The sequence below is a fragment of the Podarcis pityusensis genome, assembly GCF_964106645.2.
Source record: "Podarcis pityusensis genome assembly, chromosome: Z".
Lineage (NCBI taxonomy): Eukaryota > Metazoa > Chordata > Lepidosauria > Squamata > Lacertidae > Podarcis > Podarcis pityusensis.
Genome location: NC_138044.1, coordinates 10,213,533 through 10,240,153, shown reverse-complemented (window position 1 = coordinate 10,240,153; position 26,621 = coordinate 10,213,533). Strand labels below are relative to the sequence as shown.

General features: G+C 44.7%; 1 protein-coding gene across 3 annotated transcripts in view; it reads left to right on the top strand.

Annotated features, from left to right (window-relative positions):
* The first annotated feature begins 1,902 nt into the window (after window positions 1-1,902).
* PHF19 (PHD finger protein 19) overlaps window positions 1,903-26,621 on the top strand; it is a 38,869-nt gene continuing 14,150 nt past the window's right edge. For 2 of the 3 annotated variants that reach the window (XM_080990933.1, XM_080990931.1), the window contains exons 1-9: window positions 1,903-2,162; window positions 14,324-14,518; window positions 15,023-15,104; window positions 18,744-18,839; window positions 20,006-20,106; window positions 21,575-21,723; window positions 23,262-23,357; window positions 23,595-23,663; window positions 25,994-26,114. In XM_080990933.1, the coding sequence (XP_080847059.1) occupies window positions 14,339-14,518; window positions 15,023-15,104; window positions 18,744-18,839; window positions 20,006-20,106; window positions 21,575-21,723; window positions 23,262-23,357; window positions 23,595-23,663; window positions 25,994-26,114 (894 nt within the window). In that variant the 5' untranslated portion in view covers window positions 1,903-2,162; window positions 14,324-14,338. Of the gene's footprint in view, window positions 2,163-14,169; window positions 14,215-14,323; window positions 14,519-15,022; window positions 15,105-18,743; window positions 18,840-20,005; window positions 20,107-21,574; window positions 21,724-23,261; window positions 23,358-23,594; window positions 23,664-25,993; window positions 26,115-26,621 lie in introns of all 3 variants that reach the window. The other variant, XM_080990932.1, reaches the window with a different exon arrangement.

The window sequence follows — 26,621 nt, the reverse complement described above, 5'->3', positions numbered from 1 at the left end:
TAAAACTGCAGCTTATTAAAACAATGTTATTATCTGTTTACAATTTATCTGTAAATATTCAATAAACCATTTCCATTCTTTTATAAAAAGTTTGTTGTCTTGATTTCTTACTCTTCTGGTGAGTTTCGCCATTTCTGCATATTCCATAAGTTTTTGTATCCTTTCTCCCTTTGCTGGGACTTCTGCTTCTTTCCATTTCTGGGCAAGTGAAATTCTTGCCGCTGTAGTAGCATAAATGAATAAGTTTCTATACAGTTTAGGTAGTTCTGTCCCTATAATTCCCAAAAGAAAAGCTTCTGATTTTTTTTTACAAAAGTTATTTTAAACATCCTTTTCAATTCATTATATATAATATCTCAGTAGGCTTTAACCTTACTACAAGACTACCACATATGATAAAAAAAGAACCTTCTTTCTCTTTACATTTCCAACACTTATTTGATTTAGATTTATACATTTTTGCCAACTTACTATATTTTCATAGAGTTCTCTGTTAGACCAAAACATGCTGTAAATTTTATATCCATATTCCACAATTGTTCCCATGCTTCCATGTCTATATTATGACCGATACCTATTGTCCAGTGTATCACTGAGGATTTTCCTTGCTTATCCTTTGTCTCCCATTCTAATAATATTTTATACATTTTAGACAACACTTTTACATTACATTCTAACATGTCTCTCTCCAGTTGTGATATTTGTTCCCCAAACCCTCGTATCCTATCTTTCAGGCATTTCAACATTCTCAAGATGGGGTTACCTTAAAAATAAAATAAAGTGAAAGCTTGATAGTAAATTAAGGTAAATGAAATAAAGAAAAAGAAGGGGGAAAGGGGAGGGAATATTTAAAAAGCAACAGAAAGCTGAGGAAAACAACAATAACAAAAGGATAATAAAATGGAATTGAGGTTAAAGTACAAATGTAGTATATATGCAAGGAGATGAGCTTCTTATTCCCCTCATTAGTTCATGAGTCACCATGGTTTCAGTAAATGCATTCCAAATATCATTATATTCGTCCATACCAATCTCCGCCTGAAAGTGATCTGTTCATATGTTGCAAGAGTTGTCACATTGTCTATCCATTGATCTAAGGGGGCCATATTTTAATGGCCCCCTTGGATCAATGAATCAATATCAATCTGTTTGCAGATGTAACGGCATGGAAAATCCATTTATGTTGACTCCTTGTCAAGCCCCTTATATTAGCTACAGACAACCACCAATTTGCACACATCCGAACTGACATGCAACTGCACGTGCGCATCGCCGCAACCTAGAAGTGGCCAGAAGGGGGCGGGGGCGTAATAGGGCGTAGTGGGGGGGAAGTGGGCTTGACACGTGAGTTCAGGAGTTCAGACAGGGCATGCCGAGGGCAGCGGCTAACTTCAGTTTATAATTGGCAGCGTGGAATTTGGAGGTACATCAGAGCACAGAGACTCATCACGCTTTTATTATCGCATTTCTACCCCACCTCTCCTTCAAGGAGTTGGAGGTGGTCTTCATGGTTCTCCCCCCCCCCATGTAATCCTCACAACAACCCTGTGAGGTAGGTTAAACTGACAGGCAAGTAAACAGCCCTGGCTGAATATGGATCCGGAACATTGGTCCTAGTCCTATATCGTGTTGTGTATACACAGACAAAACTTTCTCCAATCTTTGCGCAGTGATTTCTTTTCTTTTCTTTTTGGAGGGGTGGGCAGTGGGGTGGGAGACAACGTATCCCTCCCCCCCCCCTCGCTCAGTCGAAGCGAGGGCTCTGCTACCGGCGGGATGGAGCCCAGAGGCGGAGCCGGGGGCGGTCTGGTGGGCGGGGAATAGGGAAGCAGCCTGCGCTAATTGCATAAGCAAAACGTAAATAATTCGCGGGAAAAAGGAGAGAGGAAAAAAAAAGAAGATGGCGCCTCACATCCTCAGCATCTTCAGTCTGCAACAGCTGCCTGAGGAGAGACAGACACCTTTCTGAACCTGGTGCGCAGTGCCACGGGGTGCAGCGGGGAGCCCGCTCTGTGAGCCCCGCTGCGGGACTCTCACTGAGTCCGGGAGGCATTTTAGTGCTTTTCCTGCGCGCGCTGCGCCCCGTACTTTTGGCACTTTCTTCTTTCCAATGGAGCAGGAGTGGAACTGAAAAAAGAAAACTTTCTTGATACAGAAAACCGGTAAGATTTTGTATTTGGCGGCGGCGCGAGGGGGTGCGGGGCGCGTTGCAGAGAAGGGGGGGGGGGGTGTCCGGCAGGTCTCCAAGCGAGCGGGTTTGCAGAGAAACTTTGGCGGCGGCGTGCCTTAGGAGAAAGAGTTGCAGAGTTTTCTGTCTATTTATTTCTTAAACTTTTTGTGTGGGGGAGGGATTACAGGACTTTGCAAAACCTAAGGCACGCAGCTTGCATGTTCATTTAAAAAATAAATAAAGATGAACCGGGACAAGATCGTTACGTTTGTGGATATTTAGGCTGTGGATCCTCGCTTAGGGAGCAAGTCACTTATTGAACTCGGCGAGAGATGCTTTGCTTCCGAGTAAAACGTGTATTCGGGGTCGCAACCACGTTGCGCTTGCAAGCCCACGCACTCCGTCCCTTGCAAAGCAAAGGTGTCCCTTTTGCACGCTTAAGTTGAACGTGGTGCGGGCTACTGCCGAATTAAGGGGCAGAAGATCGAGCCGCCTGAGGGTACCGGGTTGGTGGGGGCGGAGAGGAAGAAAGCTGCCTGTTTTGCTATCAAAAATGAAAGTGTAACCGCTTCTGTATTCCTTTGGGAACTAAAAGTCTCGTGTTGTGGGCTGTAACCGGCTGAATTCTACTCGAGAGCAGACCCACTAGAATGAATGGGCCGATGTGAGTCATGCCCACCAGTTTCAATGGGCCTACTCCGAGTAGGGCTGCAGCAACCCTGATACAAACTGGGATTCCGCAAGGGGGGTTGTGCACGCGCCTGACTGTGCAGATACTTCATTGACAGTTGCTTGCAAACTTGAGTAAATATGATGAATAAGAAATAGGGGACGCTTAGTCGCGGAGATACCCTGTGCGCGCGACGCTTTTTTTATTAACCGCATCCTTTGACTTCTTTCGGTTTGAATAGACAGACAGTGTGTTGTTAACCCCCCCCCCCCCAAAATGTATTTTCTTAAAAAAAAATTTTTTTTTACACGGGTCTTTTTTTGAATCAGCCAATCAGAGCGCGGTGAGTAGCCGGCTCTTAGTCAACTACACGGGGGAGATTTACTCTCTCCCTTTGGTTACAGTGAGAGCCCCCCACCCCCCTAGGTAGTGATGCCCCCTGGATTATTCTGAGCAGAGAGAGGACACAGTCTTGATAGTTCGTCGAAGAGGAGGGAGGAAATTGGCATGGGGCTTGTAGAATAGGTTTGTCGAATAGTATTAGAGCTCAGTGGAACCTCCATCTTCAGGAAGAGTCTACCAGGGACAGGGAATTTCTTTCACTCAAAGGCTGTACTGTATTTCCCCCATGGACAATCTTCTAGGGACTGTCTGGCTCTGGTGGGCAGGGCCAGAGCCAGAAGCATATGGTGCTACAGGTGTGACTCTTACAATATATATATATATTGTTGACATGTGTCTGCTTGGAGAGACAGTGGTGGAATGCATCTTCAGGGGTGAAGGCAAACCTTTGGAGAGTTTGGTTGTGCTGCTGCAGATGCGCCTATGATTCCTCTTTCTGCTTTCCTCCAAATGGTCAGTAGGTGCATTCCAGCCAGGGGTTTTCACCCACACGCAGAAGCCTCTCATCCAAGTGGCAGTATCACTGATCAAGGGTACATTTCAGCCAGGTAGAATTTTTCATGGAGACTGCAGAGGAGGGCCAGGTGTAACCTGGGGAAAGGGGTGCATCATACTGAGGCTGCTCCAAGCACCTGATATCCTATGCACCTTCGTGGAGTTTAGGACTATCCTTTGCTTCTAGCCATGAAGGCTATGCTCTACCTGCACGGCTGAAGGCAGCAATGCTCCTGAATTCCAGTTACTGGGAAATGCAGGAGGGCAGAGCGTTCTTGTGCTCAAATCCCGCTCGCTAGTCTCCTGCAGGCATCTGGCTGGCCACTGTGAAAACGGGATACTGAACTAGACTAGATTTGTCTGATCCAGCAGGGCTGCCCTTGCATTATTATTATGCTCAGGTAAAGCATGCAGGCTAAAATGAAAACGCTACCGCTGATGTGTGTGAAATCCACCTGTATTGTTTAAAAATTCTGACCACCATGCCAAATTTTCGCATTCAAATTGTGCCAACTAAATTAGAGATGAAAAAGAAAGAAAGGAAAGGAAATGGCTGGGCTGTCCTATCACCCCCCCCCCTCACCTGCACCCCATTCAGTGGAACAGGTTGTTTTAGACTTGCTCTTCTTAGGGCAGGGTTATTGTTGTTTTTTTACAAAAAAAAAATTATTGAACATTTTATTTACAACATAACATACCCCCCCGAATACAGAAATACAATAAGCATAACATACAACAATACAAACAACCAAATAAAAGACTTCCTTTATCCTGTATCTGGCCTCCTTATTTACTTCTTATAAACTGTTTCCTTTATGAATAATTATTAAGATTTTTCTAATTATAACTTAAATATCCACAAAGTCTCCTGCAGATATTAATCGAAACAAGTCCAGGTATGTATTTTAGGGCACTGTTTTGTGAAGTGTTCTCTGCATTTCCCCCATGCTTTTTGAAACTCTTGTCTAGTGTGATTCTTAGGGCAGGGTTTGTGTGCCCCTTTAGGTGGTATTATGCGTTCCTTCACTCACCACAGTCCAGTGGCGGCACCTGGTGGGGCAGAAGGCAGAGAGACCAGTCATAGGTGGTGCCAGAGACAATGAGAGGCAGCGCCAACTAATTCTGGTCTAGTCCCCTGCCATTCTCTTCCCTGCTGACTTATACAAGGGCAACCCTGAGACTAAGGAGGCAGAGAAGCTGGCGGTCTGGGCCACTACCGGAACTGGTTGCAAGAAGGCAGGCAGGTGGGGGCTTTCTGAGGTTGGTGGGGATGTGCCCTACTTGCCCTGATGGACTCACCTGCACTGCAGTCCAGACCTGAAGGGTTTAGAGACCTTTGTGCTCCTTCTGCTAAGAAGGGCTCTGGACATCTGCCGCAAAGTCCTAGAAAGATGGAACCACAGCTTGACACCCTGAAGTGCTGGGATATTTGACAGCCTTTCCAAGACACAGAAGGCAGAGTTAAGTGATTTTGGTTCCTGCTGCTGCTGCTGGACATTGAGGCAAGTAGTAGCAGATTGCTGTGTTACAGGTGTGTGTGGTGTTGGTGTTTTGTAACTTCCTTTGGGTGTTTATTTATTCATTTATTCCTGTGTGGCATTTCTACCTCACCCTATAGACAAAAAAAGGGACTTTTTTCCCCAGAGGAAAGGTGGGGTTATTGTTGGCATCTGTCTGTCTCAAGAGACAAAGTGTGCATTAGCAGCCTCTAAGTGACATCGGGGTGGAAGCCTAGGCAGTGTGGATGGAGGTTCTGGGCTGTCCAAGTGACAAGACCTCCCTCTCGGCTTCACTGATGTGGTCCAAATTAAACAATGGGAAAAGGACTTAACAATTTTTATATGGCAAGAAAAAACACCAAGGATTAAGTATAAAATACTAATAGAGGGGGTTTCTCATTTGCTGATTTGAGACTGTACTTTGAGGCTGTATGCTTAGTGTGCGTGAAGGAGTGGGTAGAATTAAAGGATGCAGGAACTTTTGACTTCGATTTGACCTAAGGTTTGGGTGGCATAGCTATTTGTATTATAACAAGGCCAAAGTGCACAAGAGTTTTTTTAAATTATGTGATCAGGAGGAGTGTGTACAATGTTTGGGCAAAATATAGAGAAATGTTAAGAAAGGAAGACCCCATGCTGGATATCTCCAATGGAGGCGGTTGTGGTAAAAAAAATGAACATGGAAGAAAACCGGGGAACGTATAAAGACCTTCTTGAATTTAAAGATAACTCTGTAAGACTTTAAAAAGAGAGAGAGAGAGAAGAAGAAGTGATTAGACTAGTCACAGATTGATTCCAGTATTTCCAAATAGATGAGATTTTTAGGAGAGGCAAAGAAAAAGGATTTGTAGAGGGTGGATTGGAATTTGAGAAAATAATATTGGGAAGTTACAAAAAATTAAAGTATACAGAACTCTACTTGAATGGGAACCTAAAGATGAATAAGTGAAAGAGGTGATGATTCACTGGGCATCAGTTATTGGAAATAACATTGAACTTTCGGCATGGGAAAAATTATGGAATGGGCCAGTAAAATTTTCGGCCTGCTATGCAATTCAAGAGAACATCTTCAAAATGGTATATAGATGGTATCCGATGCCAAGTAAATGTGCCAGAATGCACAAGAGAAGATCCAATGCATATTGGAAATGTTTAGAAAAATGAGGCTCTCTCTATCATATGTGGTGGCAATGTAAGTTTGGGGGTTGGGAAATGATATATGAGGAACTCACCTTAAATTCACCTTCCCAAAAAGACCAGAAGCCTTATTGCTGGCAATAATGGGGGAAGATATACCTAAGAAAACAAGGAACCTGTTTTTATATGCAACTGTGGCTGCAAGGAAAACTTATGCAAAAAAATTGGAAAAAAATTATTGTTCCAACAAAGGATCAATGGTTGCAGAAGTTAATAGATTTTGTTTAGTTAGCAAGTTCGACAACCAAAATAAGAAATTGTGATGAAAAGAAAAGGAGGCAAGTGGGAGCTTTTCGAAGAATACTTTAGAGTGGTATCAAGGTTAACTTGCAAGTAGGATAAGCCTATGAGCAGCAGTAGACAAGACAAAGAAAAGAAAAGAGAAATAATAAGGGGGGGGGGAGAGAGAAAACGTAAAGAGTTGTAGCAAACTAAAAATTTGAAATAGAGTGTCGATCGAAGATAAGTTGGGAAGTCTATATAAGACTAAGGCAAAGCTTGTAGGGATGTAATGTGTCAAATGGGAAATGAATAAATAATGATGATGATGATGATGATAATAATAATAATAATAATAATAATAATAACATAAAAAACTGATGTGGGCCAAAGCAGAACAAGATGTTTGGCACCAGGTTGGCTGCAGGAGTTGCAGGAAGGAGGCATACAAGACGCCATCTGACTGCCTTGGGGACTCCACTCCAGATTTGTATATGGTTTACTCCTTAGCCTTTTTGTAGAAATAATAAGTTCCAGGAGCAGAAGGCATGGTGGGGAACCTGCTTCTCTTTTTTTCTTTTTTCAAATAATTTTTATTGAATGATTTTATGTTACAAAAAACAATACAGCCATACTACCACTAAATACAATTAAGAAATAAAAATTACATACATCAATATTTAGTTTGTTATTTGTTATTTACTGTCTTATTTCCTGCCAAACATTACATACAAAAATACACATATGTGCAGACACCCACACCTGCACACAAAATGATAATAATGATAATCTTGGGAACCTGCCCCTCACCTGCCCCTCTGGTCAGTTGCGTTGCTGCTGCTTACTGGGAGAGGGAGGGGCAGTGAGGTCAGAGTGGTGCAAATGCGTTGGCAGGAGTACCCGATTGGCTCTTCCGGTGCATTTGCACTGTGCCAATCTCACCACTTCCTCCCTGCTTCCTCCTGGTAGGCAGCTTAAAAGCAACTGCTTGGAGGTCAAGTGAGCAGTGGTGCCCCTCTGTGTCATGGGCTACTGATTATTATTATTATTGCTCTCAAGAACCATTATTTATTTATCTAGTGTCGTCAATGTGCAGAGCCCTTTGGCAAAAGCTCTGGTTGACAGGTCCCTGTCCTGAGGAGCTTGCAGTGTAAAATGTGACCAAGGGTGTGTGGGGGAGATGACAGAGAGAGAAGAGGGAAATGGAAGCAGCATAAACTATGTAGAGGAGCAAGCATCTCTTCTAGTTATGATGGGTTGCAGCCAACTAAGTTTTACCCAGAGTAAACCCAAATAACTTAATGAACTTAAGTAATATCATACATTTCTTAGAATCATAGAATTGCAGAGTTAGAAAGGGACCGTGAGGGCCATCTAGTCCAACCCCGTGAAGGCAGGAATCTCAGATAAAACATCCATGACAGGTGGCCATCCAACCTCTGCTTAGAAACATCTGGGAGAAGAAAAGGAAGCTCCCAGGTGAGAAGCTGGCAGTCCATCCCTTTCTTTGTGAGAAAAGGGTTAAGAACTACCCTTGAGAGTTTTCTTTTTCTTCCTCAGTTTTTGTTTATTAGATTAGTTTATTGTATTGTATTATGAAAAAGCTTTAATAAAATATTATGAGGGGAAAGAAAAGAAAGTTCTTCCTGATGTTTAGTTGGACTCCTCTGTCTTGTAACTTGAATCCATTGGTACTGGTCCTACCGTATTTTTCGCTCTATAACACGCACCCGACCATAACACGCACATAGTTTTTAGAGGAGGAAAACAAGAAAAAAATATTCTAAATGAAACAGTGGGTGTATGATTTTTGTGGTTCATGCTGTGGCCACAGACATGTGATCTGACGGTGAGTTTGGGGTAGCCCAATGCAAAAATCCTGAGGATCCATGTGGATCCATGCTTTGTAACCACGTTTTTGCACCACTGCGGCCCCAGGCAACAGTGGGTGCGTGATTTTTTTGGTGCAAGCTGTAGCCACGGACATGCTATGTGATCTGATGGTGAATTTGGGGTGACCCAGTGCAAAAATCCTGAGGATCCATGTGGATCCGTGCTTTGTAACCAGGCGCTCTGTCCCTCTCTTCTCTCCACTCAGCGGCTCTTCTCCCGCTTTGCTGTTTCAAAGCGAGCAAAGCGAGCCATGGAGGAGGGAAGGAAGGGGAACCATGGATCCTCTGCTCACGACTGCAGCAGATCCCCCCGCCATCCGTAGGCATTCGCTCCATAACACGCACAGTCATTTCCCCTTACTTTCTAGGAGGAAAAAAGTGAGCGTTATGGAGCAAAAAATACGGTACCTTCCAGAGCAGGAGAAATGAAGCTTTCTCAATCTTCCATGAGAGATTTGAATGTGGCTGTCATATATCATTTCCTACTTAAAGTGCTGTGATAGCACTGCAAAACAGCATAGCTTCCCCATAAGAATTATGAGGGCTGTAGTTTGTTAAGGGCGCTGGGAGCTGGAAACAGGACCCCCCCATTCCCCTCATAGAGATACAATTCTCAGGGGGCTTTAACAATCAGTTCCTCTTCTGTACAGGGAAATCTATGAAGCAGGGGTCTGATAGCAGCTTTAAGCACCCTTAACAAACTATAGGACCCAGAATTATTTGTGGGGGTGGGAGCCATGACTGTTTAAAGTGGTAGCGTATCATTTTAAATGTATGGTGTGAATGTGGCCATAGTCTTGGCAATTAATTTCAGTGGTTCTACTCTGAGTAGGCCTAGCATTGGCTACATCCCAGTGCGCTATGGCTTTATTTATATATTTCATAGATTTACACATCACCTTTTAAGATAAGCACCCCTTGTGGGGCTCAAGCTGACAATAGGATCAATAATGAAATCAAGAGCTGTTAAGACATGTGGCAATATTGTGCCAAAGGCTTCCTGGTAAAGATGGGTGGTGATTATGTGTTTGTTTAAGGAGATTTGGAGTCCCTTCGGGTTTGTGCGTTGTGTAATTGTGAGGCTGGAGAAGCAAATCCAATGAACTCCAGACCTTTTTCTTGGAAAACCAGAGGCGGTTTCTCATAGTCTGGAACTGAACGCAGAATGAGTTTCCTTGGAACCTGACCTGCCTCAATCTCCAGCACTGATTTAACAAGCAACAGACTGCGCCTGCTGTATCCTGCTGCTAATTGGCGCTGGCTTCCTCAGCTGGCAAAATAAAGTTAAGGAACAGCTGTCCAAAGAAACTTCCTTAGGAAGTAGCCTTACACCCAATCAGACAATTAGTTCCTGAAACAATCATATGTTCTCCTGTTATCTTACTCCCCCTTCCCCGCCTTCCTCTGATGTCTTCCTTAATTGTAAGCTCCCCAGGGGCAGAAACCAGTGTTAGAAATTGGGATAGGAAAGAAACCAAGGAGCCATGTGGCTCCTGGGACCTACCATATTTTTTGCCCCATAAGACGCACCTGACCATAAGACGCACCTAGTTTTTAGAGGGGGAATGCAAGGAAAAAATATTCTTTAAAGGGAGTGCTGAGCAGAGCCTGTCTGCATCCCAGGCTCTGCTCAGTGTTCCCTTTCACGAGCTGCGTGGAGCGTGTGTGCAGCGCTTGCAGGCTTTTCCCTGAGGAGGGAGAAGGGCAGCCCGTCACTGATGGGTTGCCCTTCTTCCTCCTCGGGGAAAACCCCCAAGAGCCACACACACGCTCTGCACGGCTCTTTTTGAGAATACTAAGGAATACTTCTTTTTGAGAATACTAAGGAAAAACCATCTTCCGCAGAAACTGCTGCTTGCCTTCTATCACTGTGCCATTGAGAGCGTGCTCACTTATGGCTTATGTGTGTGGTACGGAAGCTGTACTACCCAGGACAGGATGGGGTTGTGCAGGGTTGTTAAGGCAGCAGAGAGCATTGTTGGCTGCCCACTCTCCACCTTAGAGCAGATTTATGCCACAAGGTGCCATAGGAAGGCACTGGACATAGTAAAAGATCCATCACATCCTGGTCACTGTCTCTTCGAGCTCTTGCCGTCGGGACGGAGATACAGGACGATGAAGACAAGAACGAGCCGTCTTAAGAACAGCTTCTTCTCCAGAGCGATCTCAGCCCTGAATGGGAAGCCCGGACTTTGAAAGTCATCTAATCTCCCTTGCTGAATTATACTGTGTTGATTAATTAGTGTTTTTATGGAGCAGTTGTTGTCCCCGAAGGGGGCAATGACAATAAAGATATTATTATTATTATTATTATTATTAAAGGGAGTGCGGCTCTTGCGGGCTTTTCCGGGAGGTGGGGAAAGGGACAGAGCTGCGCGCTCTGTCCCTTCCCCCACCTCCCGGAAAAGCCCGCAAGAGCTGCACAGTCTCTTCAGGGCAGTGGGATGAAGGCTCCCCGCTGCCCTGAAGAGGTTGCACCCAGCTACGCCAGAAGCTAGAACAGCGAGAGGGAGCGCTGCACAGTGATCCCTCTCACTGTTCTGGCTTCTGGGATAGCTGCGCAGCCTGCATTCGCTCCATAAGACGCACACACATTTCCCCTTACTTTTTAGGAGGGGGAAAAGTGCGTCTTATAGAGCGAAAAATACGGTAGTTTGTGGGTGCAAAAACAAAATGTCTAGGCAACTTTTTTTTGCTGCTGCGCTACCATACCAGGTAATTTGCCTGTCAGTACGGCAGCAAAAAAATAAATATTTTTTTCTTTGCTGTCAGGTGAATCAGTTGGTCTGCAGAGTAGCGTGGCAGCAAACGGCACCCATTTTTTGCTGCTGTGGTGCCCAGCAGACCAGCTGACTGCAGCCAGGCAGGGGGAGATGCTAGGCACCAAGGGTGGCCCCCAGACATCTCCATCCAGCTGCAAAATGCTGGTTGCCAGTTGCAAAATTGACTGGTGCCCGGCTAATTTTGGAACACTGGCAGAAACCTCTTCAACCTGTTCTTTGTAAAGCACAATGTACATTGATGGTGCTATAACCTATGTAGGTTATATTCCAGTTTAGACTATGAGTAGTAGAGCAATTAAAAATAGACATGAGAAATTTAGGTCCACTAATTTCAGTGGGTCTAATCTGAGCAGGATTTAGTTTGATAAATATTAAATATATTTAATATTTAATATTAATAATTTAGTATATAAATTAATAAGAATAAGTTCATTTAATTTTTTTGAAACCAGTTTATGTCCTGCCTTTCCAAACAAAGATTCTTTCAAGACAATAATGTATTGTAATCCATTGTATACAGTGTTAGTCCTACTCACATTGAAATGAAATGAAGGACATGACTCATTTAGGTCCATTAATTTTGCTAAGTCTACTCTGAGAAGAATTTAATTCGATACAACCCATTTTTTTTTTGTCTCTGAGAAACCCGCCCAAGGTGGCTAAATAAATCTATGCAACAAAGCAGAATAGAATACAATGTTGTGAGCATCCATCTGTCTCAATAGACAATGGAGTGCTAAGTCAAAGTGCTGCATTAGTGACCTCCCTGGGGCACAAGTCTGGGCAGTGTGTATGGAGGTCCTGGGCTCCCCAGATGGGAAGACCCCTCTCTCAGCCTCCCTGATGTGGCCCAAAGGAAAGCAGAGCAATACATTTGGCATCAGCTTGGCTGCAGGAGTTGTGGAAGGAGGCGTACAAGGTGCCATCCAACCATCTTAGAGACTCCACTCCAGATCTATGTAGGGTTTACCATCTTCTCCCAAAGATATTCCACAAGGCATATCTTAGGATAAGAGTTTTCCTTCTCCTAGATGGGCTAACTTCCAGGTTGATGAGCCCCATCGGCCCCCCACTTCCCTCTACAGCACATGCAGAAACTGCTTTCTTGACCATTGGATCCATTATTGGTCTTGTCCGTTCAATCCACCAAAGCCCATCATCACATGCAAGGGAAGTCCCTAACTCACTGAAGGTTTGAGACCCCTCGGCTACCCTGGTTTAACTGGCCATTCGAAGCTGTTTTCTGGGGTGTGGTGCTATCGCACACTGCCTGTTGGCAGAACTGGTCACTCCCAAAGTCATGAGCAGTTTTCTGGTTTTGTGGAGGGATGGGTGAATTGTGCTTCCTCACCAGATTTTACTCTGGGTCTTTTGTTGATGCTCATTGTATTGTAGAGGGAAGTGTTAGTGGAGGAGTAATACCTCTGGTGGAGAACATGTCATGCCCCTACTGGTATTTTGTCCACCTTTGGTCCCCACCCTGCACTCAGCTCTCACCTGTAGCTCCTAGAAGTTGCCTGCATGCAATAAAAAATGTGGGCAGCCTCACACAGAGTGCATTGCAGTAATCATTGTGTTTTGGTGGTCAGGCTACATGATGCCTCCTATCCCAGGTTCCCTTTATAAACCAGGCAATTCCATAGTTCCCAAGACGATCCCACTCACCTGTATTTGATCGCCTTCTAATACCAAAGTCCCAGCTTGAGGCAAAATTGACCGACTGGGAGTATACGTAACCCTGAGACTCGCCATTGCTGCCCTGCATTTCTGAGCTGCTGTCCAGCGTGAGCTCAGTGAGGCAGATACTGACACCCAGGCCTTGTTGCAGAGTGTTCTGCGCACAACCCTTGGATCGTGATCAGCCAGCAGCAACACATGACTAGAGGGTCATGCTCTAAAAGATTGTGCAAGGCATCTGCTTGCCAGACATTGGAAGAGTGACCTGTTAGATGTTGTTGGCTCAGCTGATCTTGTAGGCTTTTCAATTCCATAGTCTCTGCTGAGCAAAGGCATCCGCCGCCAACAAAGAGATAAAAATAGATCATGATGCAGGCGGTCCATGCTACTGGCTTGTTGGCTGGGCCTCCTGTTTTTTGAACCAAAAGAGTTCCTTGAGGGGGTTGTGGTTTTGTGATGTAATCAGGGCAAACACCACCCTCAGTAAATGGTGGCTTCCACAGCCTGTTGGCCTCCACATGGACCCCGTCTGCACTATACATGTAAAACAGTGCCATGCTGCTTTAAGCTGTTGTGTCTTCCCCCAAAGAATCCTGGGAGTTGTAGTCTGTTCAGGGTGCTGAGAGTTGTTAAAAGGTAAAGGGACCCCTGACCATTAGGTCCAGTCGTGACCGACTCTGGGGTGCTCATCTTGCTTTATTGGCCGAGGGAGCCAGCGTACAGCTTCCGGGTCATGTGGCCAGCAAGACTAAGCCACTTCTGGACAACCAGAGCAGCACACAGAAACGCCATTGACCTTCCTGCTGGAGCGGTACCTATTCGACATGCTTTCGAACTGCTAGGTTGGCAGGAGCAGGGACCAAGCAACTGGAACTCACCCCATCGCAGGGATTCGAACCGCCGACTTTCTGATCGGCAAGTCCTAGGCTCTGTGGTTTAACCCATAGCGCCACCCACGTCCCAGCCCGCTGAGAGTTGTTAGGAGACCCCTATTCCCTACACAGGTATACAATTCCCAGAGTGGTTTAAGAATCCATCCTTTTCCTCAGGGAACTCTGGGAATGGCCATTTTGTGTATAATGTTATTTTGTGTTATGTGTTATGTTGGAAGCCACCAATATATTATTATTATTATTATTTATTATTTATTTCATTTCACATGCAGCTACCATTTTGTGCTTCGTGCGTTGGCACTTTCTTCGAGTTCCAGGTGGGCCTGCCAGCTGGAAAAGTTTGGTATCCCCTGACCTTCATTAATGAAGCTGAATTTTAAAATGTAAAAAATAATAATAATGAAATATTTCATGTTTTACCACCAGTGTCCACTCAGGGTCATGGAGAGTGCCAGTGTTGAGCCTGTGCTTTCGGGCCGTAGACCTGTTGACCAATCCACGGCGGATACAGTCGCCAAGAACCGTAAAAGCCGTCAAGAACTGATGCTCAAGCTAACGGAAGGACAGAACGTCTTGTGCTGTTGGACTGATGGGCTCTATTACCTTGGGAAGATAAAGAGGGTAAAGAAAGTGGTTTTTTTTTTTTAAAAAAAAAATCACTTCCTTATTGGAAAAAAATAAATCATTTTCCTTAGACAAAGAATGCTGGGCCCTATTCTCATGGAGGGTAACAAAACATCATTTATGCTCTTGGGAACATTAGGAAGATATTCACTTTTTATTCATATTCTTCACAGAGTATGTGCAAATCAAATCAAATCAAATCAAATGTAAGCACCTTATATTGCTGTTGATTTCAATGAGAGGTTGAGAACATGTCAGTCATAGTCCCGCTGAAATTTCAGAGCAAAGTGAGGCAGTGAGGAGGGGGTGGCAAGCCAATGTAATAATGAAGTGAGTGGGGTGCTGTGGGACATCAGTTTTCTGCCCTCCATGCCCACCAGCTGAAGTAATTGTTTCATTCCACCTCAGTATTGTACCAGTCTTGCTTGTGTTAATAGCTTGTGTGAACCATTGGTTCCTAACAGTTTTTCTCTCTCTGCCCCCTGGTTTCCATATTTGCAGGTGAGCGGTTCCAAACAGAGTTGCCTGATGACATTTGAAGACAACTCCAAATACTGGGTGCTTTGGAAAGACATCCAGCACGGTGAGTGAGTCTGCAGTCTTCTCTGGGACTTCCGCATGGGCCCAGCCTACATGCTGGTGGTAGTGGAGGGGGATCCTGAAGTGTGGGAGCAGAATGTACCATGTTAAATTTCAGGGGTAGGTGGGTGCCATTTTGAAACACACAATGAGACTTCCTGAAACAAATGGCTCTACTGTAGAGCTTCTCCCTGATGTGTTCGGTTTAAAGGATCATAGTGTTTGAGAGATACCGGGGTCCAAGCCCAATGCCCTGGAATGGCCAAGAGAATCCAGACACCCACCCACCCTTCATTGTCAGCAAAACAGGATGTTTATTTAGGTGTTCCAAGGCTGGTGTGACACAACTGACGCAATCAGCAAACAGGGAGAGAGTGGGTAGCACACCAAATATGAAAACACCACTTACAAGCAACCGGGCAGTAATGTCCATGTATAGCATTACTTTCACCTTCAGCTAAATTCTAATAGTTTTTCTGTGAGTCATAACATTAAGCTTCTAGCTTCCTTATCTCTTGCCCGACCACAGCTTCTAATAACAATCCTTTACTTACGTCCTGCTCTGTCTTTCTCCCATGGTTCTCCTGTAAACACAACCTTCACATACCAACCTTGACTTGCTCAGCTCATTGTGGACGATAATGAGCGAGAACGGTCAGATTGATTATAAGGCAATTTCCTGTGCTCCCAACTTACAGGAGTTTTTGATGCTAGAACATAGGAAGCTGCCTTATACCAAGTCAGGCTATTGGTCTGCCTAGCTCAATATTGTCCACACTGGGTGGCAGCTGCTCTCCACGGTTCCAGACAGGGAGTTTTCCCCCATTTTGGGGTATTCTTGCTGGTGCTTTCTGCAACATGCCATTGATACAAGAATAGTGTAATAGTGGTGAATTTACTGGCCTGGCCACACATCATTCCTCTTTATTCTTTGCTGTGCAATGCTTCTCCAAAATTACTGCATTGGTGCCTTATGAAGAGAAGAAGCTCTTGCACCATAGCGCAACAAAAGCAAGACAAAACCTGGATTTTTTATTTTGCTTGACAAACACCTTTCTTTCACTTTAATAGTCCTCAGATATTTTAACAAATAGTGCAAGATGAGACAGCAAGCATCCGGTGAACCAGATCTAGGTCCTCTAACTAATATCAAAGCTTTTCATCCAGATATTATTATATTTTGTTGAAAAGAACAATATCATAGAACCTCCTGGAACATTTTGCTACATTCCTCTTGTTTTTCCTACAGATGTGAAGTTTCCCCCCCTAAATTGATATTCCTGCAATCTAGACTACAGACTAGATAAATCTGGAACACCTGTGGTATAAAAAAAATTACAGGGCTTCAGCAGGAAGCTGTGGGCTGTGGCAGACCTACATTTAGGGGTCCCTGAAGCAACCAGCAATGAGGTCTGGGTGACCACTGTCATCCTCTTCAATGAGGTTGTTCCACGACTGCTCACCACATGTATATATTTTTTTAATGTAGCTACTACATCTTGGATTTTTTGCTGTGCTGGATTATCTCACATGGTGACATCACTGGTGTGAATAATTCCCACACCTCCGTGCCTCATAGTTTTCAAGTTATGGGGGTATGAAAATTAGGAAAATGTTATATACATGCAAGATACATCATGGAATGATGAAGTAAAACATAGAAAATACCACAGTCAATATAATCTTCTATTTTAGATGCCTGTGAAAATACGTACTACATGGAGCACATTTTACGAGACTCTCTTTTTCTAACTTTTCTAGCAACATACAGTTTCATCATATGAGAGCTTATAAAGAATAGCTTTGAAAAATTCATTTCGGCTTCACATCTCATGATAGGCATTGTCAAGTACAGCTTAAGTGCAGCAGTAATATTGGGCAACACTTCAGTTACGTGTTGCTCACATATAAGCTGAAGACCTCCTGCGCATTGAATTTTAGATGGCATCTTTTATTCTGTGTTCTGGGTTTTCCTAAGGTGCAAATATTCTTTGAACTGATAATACCCATTTACTAATTTGTGGTCAATATCATCTTTGTAATATGATATTATCAGATTTTTACTGTCCACATCAATTTCAGAATCGTTCATCAGTTCTGAGAAGAATTTGAATCTTTTTTGCAATCTGCTCATATGGGCCAGTCCTCTTACTTAACTGGATTATCAAGCAGTCGGCTACAACTCTTTTCAATACTTCAAAATAGTACTGTATGGTTTTTCTCATCTGTTCTTCAAGTTGCTGATCCACAGTATTTTTATTTGACTTTTTTGTTATCCAGCACAACATTGCCCCCCTTATATTCCATGCTGTCTTCAGGATTTTCCAGAGTTCTGAGCATATTCATCCAGTCAGAAAACCCACCTCTGATTTTATTTTATTTTTAAAAAGGGGGATACATTAGTCACAGCAGAACAGCCAACTTACATTGACACTCCACCTTTGCAACATCTGTGCTGCTGACTCTCAAACTTTGGAATTGTTGAAATATACACAATAAAAAATCAATCAGTTTGAGTTGTGAGACTCAGATTGGATCTACTAGATCCAAAACGTTTAAGCAATGAGGACTAACATTCCTTCTGGGGCCCTTTCAGGATTAGAGGTCCTTAAGCTTAAGCTTAATTAGTTTCAAAGTCGTTCTGCTCCTGGCTATGGGGCATGCACCAATTTGAAATGAAGCCGTATGTCCATCCTGAAACTTTTGCTGGCACAAGAACTGTTATAAGCAAGACTATGGCTACATTTAAAGAGTCCTGACTTTCCCCCAAAGAATTAAGGGAGCTATTAAGGGTGCTGATAATTGTTATTCCCCCGCCCCAGAGCTACAATTCCCAGAGTCCCCTGTGAAAGAGGGATGGATTGCTGAACCACTCTGAGAATTGTAGTTCTTCCTGTTTAAAGTGGCATCATAGTGCTGTATGTGTGTGAATGTGGCCTGCATATAACCGCCCCAATACCATTATGAGCAGAAAACTCACCACCGGTGTTATATGAAATGCATTTCTGGAGGGGACCCTGATATAAGGCTTTTTCATCTTTGTATATGAGGTGGAAATCTCCCACCTCCAGTGACAGTAGGATTGGGCTTCAATACGATATGATAATCTTTATTGTCATTGTCCCATACAGAACAACGAAATTGAAAAAGATCTACATCAGACATTCAAAAACCAACAAGCTTGCTATCCCAGGCTGGTTAACCCTCTAAAAACTCTGATACCCCATAATTAAATATAATATACTCCCACAGAGGCTACCTTACACTGCGTTTAAAACCAAAATCGCATTTGGATGAAAACTGTTTCTCAGGCGGCTAGTCCTAGTCTTTATAACCCTGTACCTTCTTCCAGAAGGCAGTAGCTGAAACAGATCATTTCCAGGGTGCACACTATCCTGCACTACCTCTGCAGCTTTCTTATAGCACCTGGAAGCATAGATTTGATCCAAGCTGGGAAGAGTGCACCCAATTATTCTCTCTGCAGTCTTTACAATCCTGGACAGCATTGTTTTTCTCCTGACTGTGCAGCTCCCAAACCACACAAACAGACCATAGGTTAATACACTCTCAACAGTACAATGGTACTCCATCCTTTTTCCAAGCGGTTGTGGCGATTACTGCTGACATTCTTCTTCTTTTTCAGCTGGTCTCCCTGGTGAAGAGTCAATGTGTAACATCTGTATGGAAAAGACAAAATCCCCCCTGAATGACATACTGATATGCGGGAAATGTGGACTTGGTAAGAAGAATATCCTGCAAGTTCCACCTTCCCTGTGTTAGGGGCTGGGGGGCGGGGTGGTGAAGCAGAAAATGGCAGCAACGAGAATGCCCTTATCGCTCAGCAAGCTTGCTGTATCATTATTTGGTCGGCGGGATGTCTTTTTTTTTTTTTAAATCCCTGCTCTCCAGATCTAAAAGGTTCCTAGAGTGGCATGTAAGAATAAATAATAAGATGATTCCCCCCCCCCCCCGCAACTCTCAGATGCCCCAATTTGCTTTTTTCCTCCTCCCTCCCAATACCTTTTCCTTTCATGTTATGCACTTTAGTTTTCTTTCTGTCAAGGAGACTGGAAAGCAAGCTCCCTCCTGCTGCTCTTTGGTTGGTGGATGGAGCCAGACTCCTTTGCCTCAATAGGAGAGCAACCTCCGAGTGGCTGCAGCCTCCTGCTGGTGTCAAGAAGCTACCCTGGTGGACATCTTGCATTTCTTTCCTTTGGTCAGAGCTTGGCAGTGGCATGCTGAGTGACATTCCTAGGAACATAGGAATCTTCTTAAGCTGCTTCTTAAGCTGGTCTATCCAGCTCAGTATTTCCCAGTGTTGACATTTCCTGGCAATGGTTTTCCAGGGTTTTGGAGTCTCTCCAAACCATACTTGGAGATGCTGGGAATTGAACTGAGGACCTTCTGCATGCAAACAGGTGCTCAGCCACTGAGCTATGGCCCTTCTACAACATTCATGATCCCAGAGTAAATGCAGGAAGGGATTCGTCTCAAATGTTGGTCCCTGCAAATAACACTCTGGTGCTCAGCCTCACAGTTAGACCTCTTCCCAAAATGTTCCCCCAGATTTCATGGCCCTGTTTGCAAACAGTGAATCAATCCACTGTGGGTTGGATTGTTCCAATGTTCAAGGACTGAAAATTTCTGTTAGGTATGTGTATGTGTGTGTTTCATTCTGTTGCCTGACATTGTAGCCTAGGGGTTACAAGAGTGCAAGAATCCTGAGAACTATAGTTTGCTCGTTGCAGAGCTATAACTCCCAGCACCCTTTACAAGCTACAGTTCCCAGGAATCTTTGGGAGGGGAGCTATGCACTTTCAGTGTATGGTGTGATGGATTCAGCCTAGTTCAACCCTGCAGAAAGTGCTCAGCCTCTTGACGTAGTTGCAAAACTTTGCCTCTCAGGTTTCCACCAGCAATGCCATATCCCAGCGGTGAGCAGCGATGAGAGTTCCTTGGATTCATCTTGGTTCTGTCGGAGATGCATCTTTGCCCTGGCTGTACGGGTGAGTGATAGGATTCAAGGAATACTTTCTGTTAGCTCTCGTTTCGGGAGCATACCATCTCTGGGCAGATGCTTCTTTACAGATGCCCCTATGTGAAAACCTAGTAATTGCTAGTGGTGGATTGAACCTAGTGTGCTGCCTCTGCCAGAGGACAGCCAGAATATTATTATTTTTATAAGTCAGACCATTGATCCATCCAGTTTAAGCTTTGTTTATGCTGACACCATTTCTTCAAGATCTCTCTCTCTCTCTCTCTTTAATTTATGTACTGATACATTTTCAGAGATATACAAAATTGCATATCCATCACAAAGTATCATGTTATAATATACTGATACAAACAGCTACTTAATGTATAAAAGAACGTAGGAAGAAAGACCAAAAGGCAAGAAATAGAAAACCCTAAAGAAAGAAAACAAGAGAGGAGATTAAAAAGTATTAGAGAAGAAAAATTGTTTCAAACAGGGGTCTTCCTGGCCCTTCCTGGATATGGAATCTTCTGCATGCAAAGCAGGTGCTCTTGTCAATGAAATAATAATAATAATAATAATAATAATAATTTATTATTTATACCCCGTCCATCTGGCTGAGAGTGTGCAGCAGAGAGGGCATTTGGAGGCTTTTTAGAGGGTACTCTCCACTTACAATTTTCATTTATGTTCGTGAGAGCCCAGGATGCAACCCCCCCATAAGTGGGGTAGTCGTCTGTATTGTCAACGGTGACTGGCAGTGGTTGTCTTGGGGTGGATGGGGTCTCTCCCAGCCACAACAGGAGATTATGGGGATTGAACCTGGAACCCTCTGAATGCAAGGCAGATGCTCTTCCAACTGATCTACAGAATGTTTCCTCCCTCTGACTGAGTCCCACCACCGGCGGAGGAATGGGAGCGGCGGGCAGGGGGAGTGCACTGTCCCCGGCACCACTGGGGAAGGGGGTACTATCAAGGCCGCCCCCCGGACACATGCTGCGTACCCCACAGGCGGCATGCTATGCCCCTGGGACATGCGCCAGCCACACCCCTGCCTGCTCTCCGCCCCCGGGGCCGGAGCATGCAGCTTCACCACTGAGTCCTGCCCCCCCCCCTTATTGTCCTGATTTACACCCAGACCAATGAAGACAAATAACTGGATTTTAATAGTTCTTTATTGCTGAATCAGCCTGTTACACCAGCTCCTTAAGACACAGGTCATAAACGACAATTCTTTCTACTCAGCTCTCTGAGCAAATCTTTACTCATAACTTGTGACAGCCACAGAAAGTTGGAGTGACACTGAATGTTTTTCCCCAGTGGAGCCGCAGAACCCCACAACTCACTGGTCCCTACCCCAGAGCCATTCCACCATCGGCCCACCCCAGCTTTGCTCAGCATCCCGGCCCCTCGCTCCTGCCACCATTCATCCTCTAGCACCTGCCAGTCCCTGACGCATTTTTGTGGTCTGAACCTCTTGCTGCTTTTTGCCTCTGCAGAATGGTGGAGCCCTGAGGAAAGGCACCATTGCAAAGACGCTGCAAAGGATCAAGATGGTGCTGTCCTATAACCTGCAGGAGCTGGAATGGGACTCTCTCCACAGAACCAATCACCAGCAGTGTTACTGTTACTGTGGCGGCCCTGGCGAGTAAGAGAAACCAAAACGAAAACAAAGGTGGCACCCAGGAGAGGGGGGCACGTCTGAGGAGATGGAGCTTTCTGAAGACCTCTGACAATAGGGAGCAAATCTATCCTGCCCTTTTCTTCTGTGGGGGTCTTCCTTTGGAGATTTAAGCTCCTGAATCATGTGGCGGTCCACATCTCCAGGGGTGCACATACAAGCTTTAAAATGTGTGTGTCTTGCACAGCTAGCTAGCTAGAGACGCTTATCTACACCACGACTGGGAAATGACTGGCCTGGGGTCCCAAAGCGGCCCTCCAAGCCTCTCTGTCTGGTCCTTGGGACTCTTTCCAGGCCACACCCCTTATGGACCCTGCTTTGCACTCCCATTGTGTTTCTTCCTGGCTGGAATCATAGAGTCATAGAGTCACAGAGTTGGAAGGGACCCTGTGTGTCATCTAGTCAAACCCCTTGCGATGCAGGAAACTTTTGCACAATGTGGGGCTCAAACCCTCAACCCTGAGATTAAGGGTCTCATGCTCTATCTATCGAGCTATGCCCACTTCAGTCTGCTTTGCAGAAATATAAATCAGTTAAATTGCAGATGAATAGTTGACCAGTTAAATTAAATAAGTTACAGCAGTTAGCAAGTTTCTTGGCTTTTAGATGAGGCATGTGTGTGCCACTGGCTTGGAAGAGGCATCCCTTGCTGATAGATGATAGATAGATAGATAGATAGATAGATAGATAGATAGATGATAGATAGATAGATGATAGATGAATGCCTCTTTTAAGATAGTGCCTACTGTCTGCAGTTTTTCTGACTTGCATTAAATTGGGAACACCTCATATAAGAGCCTTACTGGATCAGGCCAATGGCCCATTTAGGCCAGCATCCTGTTCTCACAGTGGCCTACCAGAAGGTCTAATGGGAAGACTGCAAGGGATGAGCACCGTCTTCATTAATTCAAAGTTCAAAGCAGAACTCGTGTAGCTGAATGTTGGAAGACTCAGGACAGGTAAAAGTTGCACACAGTCAAATTCTGGAACTCACTCCCACAGAGTGCAGTGATGCCCACCAAGTTTCATGGTGTTAAAAGAGGATTAGACAAGTTCACAGAGGAGATGACTATCAATGGCTACTAGCCATGATAGCTATTCTGTGGCCACTGTGAGAAAACAGGGTGCTGGTCTAAATGAGCCATTGTGCTGATCCAGGAGGCTTTTCTTACGTTCTTCTGAGTTAATTCAGACTTCCTCAACCTGGTGCTCTTCAGATATTAGACTACAACTTCCATAATCCTTGCCCATTGGCCACGCTAGCTGGGGCTGATGGTAACTGGGAGTCCAACAACAACTTGAGGGTCCCAGGTTGTGGAGGACTGATTTAATCTAACTCACCAGTGGGGTAGTTTTTTTTTCAGCCCAAAGGCCGCAATTCCTCATCAGCATCCTTCTGGAAGACCCATGCTAGTACTGTAGTGGAGGTTGGCAAACTTGAGTAGGGAATACTCCACAGGTGTTGCGACTCTCTCCCGGTCCAACCAAGTTTCTTTCCCCTCCAGGTGGTACCTGAAGATGCTGCAATGTTACCGCTGCCAACAGTGGTTCCATGAAGCCTGCACACAGTGCCTTAGCTGCCCAATGATGTATGGAGACCGGTACGTCTTTCCCTCACCTGCTTTGGATTGCTGTGTTGGGGTCCCCTTTATGAGGGAGGCTTGGAGGAGAATAATAAAGGGAGAGGGCCTTTCCGGTGGTGGCTACAATCTGTGCAATGTTCTCCTCAGCCTGGTACTTTCACTGCCATCTTTTTTTGAGCAACACCAGGTGCAATGCTGCTAATCTGAGTTAAAGAACGTTCTGCTTGTTCATTTATTTGTTTTTTTAACTTTCAGGTTTTATGTTTTCTGCTGCGCGGTGTGCAACCAGGGCCCAGAGTACATCAAACGTTTGTCTTTGAGATGGTAAGGCTGAAGCAGACACTCTCAGCGTTTATTATTGTGATGGAAATCAGCTGTATATAAGCAGCCGTATTTATTTCTATTTTTTCATAGAATATTTTATTTGTAGTGAAATAAATACAGTTCCAACAAAACTTGTAGAGCAGTGGACCACCTTTGCTTGGTTCTATAAACTCATCCTGAGTGCTCCCCCCCACCCTGTATAAATCATTATTCAGAAATAATACCCCCCCACACACTAAGGAAGACAATAACATAATATAATTCAAACAGTAATAATAAATTGCACATTCATTCAAAATAAAACAAAAACTATTTAGTTTAATTAATTCAACAAAACTGATGAACTTCATCCAGTGGTACTAGCTTTTCAAAGTTTGATAGTCATTTTCATCTCCAGAGTCATTTTCATCTCTGCTACTGCTTCCTTGCCTCTTAATACCCTCCTAGGTACTCCCGCTGGTCCCTGTGGGGGTGGCACTACTCACTTTTGGGAACCCCTGCTACAGAGTGTGACATGCTTATATCATACATACATACATGTTGTTGTTTAGTCGTCCCCGACTCTTTGTGACCCCATGGACCAGAGCATGCCAGGCACTCCTGTCTTCCACTGCCTCCCGCAGTTTGGTCAAACTCATGCTGGTAGCTTCGAGAACACTGCCCAACCATCTTGTCCTCTGTCGTCCCCTTCTCCTTGTGCCCTCCATCTTTCCCAACATCAGGGTCTTTTCTCTTCTCATGAGGTGGCCAAAGTATTGGAGCCTCAGCTTCACAATCTGTCCTTCCAGTGAGCACTCAGGGCTGACTTCCTTAAGAATGGAGAGGTTTGATCTTCTTGCAGTCCATGGGACTCTCAAGAGTCTCATACATTTTATTTATATGCCGCCTTTCCATAGTCAAACCATGCTCAATGGGCCTTGCAACATGCAAATATACATTACTGCAACATAACAATAGTAGTCATAAACAGTAAATAAAATATCAAAAAACATAAACCACAAGATCTTTTTTAAAAAAACCCTGTTCACCTGCCCTCCCAGGCCAGGTGGAAAGACCTGCAAGGCAATAGCATATAAGAAGAAAACTGATCAGGGACACTGTCCAATAACTAGATCATTGAATGCATTGCCAAGACTTCAGCTGTCTGTGAAATGGCCTCCTCATAAGTAAGCATGAGCAGCCAGAGATCTACATTAACTCCACTTCTATTTACATTGTTGATTTACAGGCACTTATCGAAATGACCGTGTTTAGTATGAACTCTAACAATCCTTCTGTGTTGCGTTAGGTGCTTGGAAAGTGCCAAGGTGTCAGAGATGTCCTTTGGAGTCTTTCTAATGGGAGGCAATCTGTAAACTGGTAGCGGCAAAGAACGTGGCAATTATGCAAGGAGCAATATCTCCACTGCATTTAGGGATGAGGGAGAAATTCGATTCAGGTCTTGCTTAAAGGTGAACCTACCTAATCCATGCTTCCCAAAACAAAATGGGAAGTGAAACACTGCCACCTTCAGAATTTGCTCTGCTCTGAAATTTGCAATGCAGCTCTCCAGCCAGGTAATGTGTACGAGAATTCATATGCTGGAATAAAAGCATGGTTAAGAATGCACATGTAAGTGAAAATAGACTCCTGGAGCTACAATCTCTCTGGGAATAGAGGTTGACTGCTAAACCACTCTGGAAGTTGTAGCTCTGTGAGAGGAATGGGGGCCGGTTAATAAAGCTCAGCGGCCTCAACAAACGCCCAGGATTCTTTGGCGGAAGCCAGCGGTGTAGCGTGGGTTGTCAGCACCCGGGGCAAGGCAAGTAATTTGCGCCCCCTAACCCCTAACCTGCCGCCGCTGCCAGCTTCTTCTTGCTGCTGCCTGGTCTGGTCTGGTGTGGTTCTCTCCTGCGCTCAGCGCTGCGCTGGGCGGCCGCTGCACTGTCCCTCCCCCAGATAGTCCCTTGCTCTCTCTCCGCACTGCACGCCTGGCACCCACTCCCTCCGCAGTGGGCGGCGACCCAGCGGCTCAGATCGGATTCGCACAGCCAGCACTGCAGTGAGAGAGAGTGAGTGAGCCAGGTAGGGGCAGACAGCTGCGAGTGCGAGCGCGCGCCCCCAGATGTTGCGCCCGGTGCGGCCGGCCCCCCCTGCACCCCCCACGCTACGCCACTGGCGGAAGCCATAACTGTTTAAAGTGGTATCACTGGGCTTTAAATCTATGGTGTTAATGTGGCTATAGTCTAATATCCGCATAGGATTTATGCAAGCAAAATCAGGACGAATGCTCTGTGACCAGATCTTCTGCAGGAAGCCTTGGTCATTCTGTTTCCTTTTACCATGCACAGGGTGGATCTCGTGCATCTTGTACTCTACAACCTGGGTGTCCAAAGTAAAAAGAAATACTTTGACTTTGATGAAATCTTGACCTTTGTCAATCAGCGCTGGAACCTTCTGCAGCTTGGGAAGGTAAGTGGCTTGGCTGTCGAACCAGTAAAAGCAGGGCCATGGAACTGGTAGCCTGGCAGATGTTGCTGGACTACAGCTTCAATAACCCCTGAACTTTGGGCATGCTGGCTGAGGTTGATGGGAGTTAGAACCCAGTGACAATCTGGACGGTCGAAGTTTTCCACTTCTGCATTGAAAGGAGGAGGGTGACAGAGTCATTGAGAACTTTGCTCTGTTCCATTTACAACTTCAAAGCTGGAACTTGGGCTCCACCTTGTGGTCATAATCGGAATGTTCACTGGTATAAGTATATATGTTGCCATTTCAATTTAAAATAAACACAGTTTGAATAAAAAATAGTAAATAACAGTAAATGCTAAATTAATATTTTTGGGAAACGAGGAGCTGTGTGCTGTTCAGGAATTCAGAATCTCAGCCTTTTTTTTTAAAGTTGCTAGCCCTCAAGGAACCAAAGAATAATGTTTGGCCACGCTTCAAGAAACCGCAGAAGCCACTTGCAATACCTCT